The sequence below is a fragment of the Crocuta crocuta genome, unplaced genomic scaffold, assembly GCF_008692635.1.
Source record: "Crocuta crocuta isolate KB4526 unplaced genomic scaffold, BGI_CrCroc_1.0 scaffold8, whole genome shotgun sequence".
NCBI classification, from domain to species: domain Eukaryota; kingdom Metazoa; phylum Chordata; class Mammalia; order Carnivora; family Hyaenidae; genus Crocuta; species Crocuta crocuta.
The window spans coordinates 1372547-1375555 of NW_027532162.1; the positions used below are offsets into that span (position 1 = coordinate 1372547).

Consider the following 3009-nt stretch of genomic DNA (forward strand, 5'->3'; position numbering starts at 1 on the left):
GGTGGTCAGATCCCCTGAGGCTCTCAGGGGTCCCGGGGGAGGTGCGGAGGGAGAAAGGACTCCTGCTCATAATGACAGACACCCCAGAGGCTGGAAAGGGATACCCATCCGGGACACAAGGTGGGGAGCTGGCTCTGAAAGCAGTGGCTACGTGGACCCCCCATGCACAGGCAGGCGCACACCCACCTCTTCAGGAATGTGGCCAGCTCTACCAGCAGCACCTGCTTTATCTGCATGCCCAGGTCAAGGGTAATGCTCTCGGCCTTGGCCTGGCTCTGGGAGAGGATCTGCAAGGAGGAAGGGGGGAGCTGAGTAAGAGTTCACCTGGACCAGGACTGGGGAACATGCTGGAACTGGGGCGGGTAGTGCTCAGAGTAGACACGTGCATGTGCACACGGGGCTCCCAGGGGTGGGGGCCCCGCACGGTGCGCCGCGTGCTCGCGCAGGCTGGATGGGAGCACAGGGGCTGGCTGTGCTACCTGGATGACGTCAATGGCCAGCTCACTGTGGCAGTGGCCGTCCAGCCTCTGGGGAGCCACATCCCGGGCCCAGCGCTGACTCTCTAGCTCCAGGGCACGGGCCATCAGCTCCTTCACACTGGCCTGGGGGGGAGGAGAGGCAGGTTAGGGTGGCTCAGAGCCCATCACCCTGCCCACGTGGAAGTCCCTGTCAAGCTCCTTGCCTGCGTCCTGTCTCCAAGCCTCCTCGGGCTTCCTTCCTGCCCCTCCCCCGTCCCGGCGCAGCGCTGGACTCACCATCTCATTGGACAGGAACGTGGCCTCCAGCAGCCGGATCTGCCGGGGGGGCAAGAGGCTCCCCAGCCTCACTCTCTGCAGCTCTCCGGCCAGCTTGGGGCTGTTGATGATGTCGCTGCGGGGACAGGGGGGCCGGCGTGAGGAAGCCTGCGCCCCCTTGGCACCATCACCCCCGCAGGAGCTCACCTTCGCAGCCTCAGACTCTGACAGGCCCAGAACTCTCTCGCCCTCCCCCATCCCTGCTTCTCCATCTCGGACCGAGGGCCCCCAATCTGCCCAGTGTGCTTCGGGCCAGAAGCCCTGGAATCCTCCTGTCTGCTCGGCTCTCTCATTCCCCCAGCGACTCCTACCCCACATACTCGGCTACGCCAGACTCAAGCCACCCAGCCCGATGCCCGGCCGCTACCATCTCCACCCGGCTCGGGGCAGAGGCCTCCTCTCCAGCCCCCTGCCTGCCCCCCTGGTCCCCAGCAGTCCTCCCGCCACCCAGCAGGCAGAACTGCCTTTTGAATCCAACTCGGGCCTCCTCCCTGCCACAAGGCCTCTCTCTCGCACAGATATAATGTGGCTCCTTGGGCATCAGCCACTGGCTCTCCGCCTCCTCCCGACCGCACCCCTGCACTGCACTCTCGGCCTCCTGGCCTATTCCACCACCCCCAGGCTGGCCCTGCTGCCCCCGGAGGGTGGGTGAGTCCAGGCCGGAAGGGCTGCCCCACCCCAGCTGCTCCACTCACTCCGTGGCGCCTGTGTGGGACCCTGGGTCCCCAGGGACTGCCCAGCCCCAGCACTTCCTCAGGGGCCTTTGTGCGCCCGGACACTCGCGCCTCTCCCCGTCTGCATCTGGCTGTGTCCCTCTGCTCCCTGCATTCTGGCCCCTCTGGCCACACAGGCCCCCACAGCACCTCCCGGGACTCCTTCTCCCCACGGCTCCGCTCGGCTGGCCCCACTTTCCTGCTGCACTGACCCCGGTGGGCCCCAGGCCAAACGCCCCAAGGTCACTGGGACAGGAAGACTGAGGTGTAAGTGCCCAGCATTTCCTGGTGAGTCAGGATAAGCAAGAAACTGGCCCGCGGCTGGCCTGTCTCTCCCACAGCCCCTGCCCTGTGCCAATCTCTGCCCTACTGCCTCACCCCGCAGGGCCCTTCCTCTGGGCCCCCGCACCAGCTGAGACCCCTGGCCACCCAGATTTATCTCCGAGACCCTCAGACACTGCTCCCGCTGTCTACACCTCCAGGCTTCCTGCGGGCTCCACACTGGGGGCCAGGGTCGGCCCCCATAGGACCCCCTGGCTTTCCGTGGCCTGGGCCTTTCCACACAGCATGGCCAGTCTCTCCTCACCTGGCGTGTACAAATGACAGATGCGCTCGGGGCCCCACGGAGTCTGGGTAAATCAGAGGAGAGCCGAGGCACCCTGAGGCGCTCTGTTAGCAGAGCCGGCCTCCCACCCAAGGAGCTCTGGCCTCAATGACCAGAACCCAGCTCTGCGGTGGGCTCGCTGGGTGACCCGGCTCGATGGCCACATGGCTCTGCTGCACCCCTGGGACTGTCCCATGGCCCGCTGGGTAAATCCAGACGCTGGCAAGTTCTGCACAACTGTCAGAAAGTGTCAGGGTTCGGCCTCGGGCGCTGGAAGATGACTCCTTTTGTGGGGACACCATTCTCCGCCTTCTTCCAGGCCTGCCCTGTCCCCTCCCTGCCTGCCTCTCTCACTGCCAGCAGCCAGCAGAATTTGGTTCCTCCTCCCTTCCCCTCCTCCTCCTCCACCTGGCGGATGGCTTCCTCAAGTGACTCAGGATGGCCCCGGCCCCGGCCCCTGGCTCCCACGGTCACTGGTCTCCCTGCCACTGCCCTTCCTGTCCCCCTTCCTGCCCGGGAAGGTCACCGCCTCGCTCCCTCCTCGGAATGGGAGCTCAGGAAGGAAAGATGCAGTCCCTGCCGTTCTCGGAGGCTCAGTTTCCCCAACAGCGGGATGTGGCAGAAGCCAGGAAATCAAGGGTTCCAAGTGCAAAGCAGACCGAGCGCAGGCGCCCCTCCTCTGAGTGTCTCGGGATCAGACAGCCCCAGGGACTCGGCGCGCAGCCCCCCGGGGCGCCGCGCCCACTCACTTGGGGTAGAGGTTCTGCGCCCACACCAGCAGCATGTAGGTGTCGCGCTCGCACAGCTCGAACTGCGCCATGGCCGCCAGCTGGGCCGCGAAGTGCCGGTGGTAGCTCTCGGCGTAGGCGGCCACCACGTCCAGCTCGGCGGGGAACAG

The 3009-nt window shown here is 65.9% G+C and overlaps 1 protein-coding gene across 1 annotated transcript in view; it reads right to left on the reverse strand.

Moving 5' to 3' along the window:
* The window catches only part of TNFAIP2 (TNF alpha induced protein 2), an 8332-nt gene that overhangs the window by 4829 nt on the left and 494 nt on the right, over positions 1 to 3009 (reverse strand). Inside the window, exons 2-5 of the mRNA XM_077776539.1 lie at positions 2861 to 3008; positions 756 to 870; positions 480 to 602; positions 187 to 287 (exon numbers count right to left, since the gene is read on the reverse strand). Of these exons, the coding sequence (XP_077632665.1) occupies positions 187 to 287; positions 480 to 602; positions 756 to 870; positions 2861 to 3008 (487 nt within the window). The remainder of the gene's footprint in view (positions 1 to 186; positions 288 to 479; positions 603 to 755; positions 871 to 2860; position 3009) is intronic.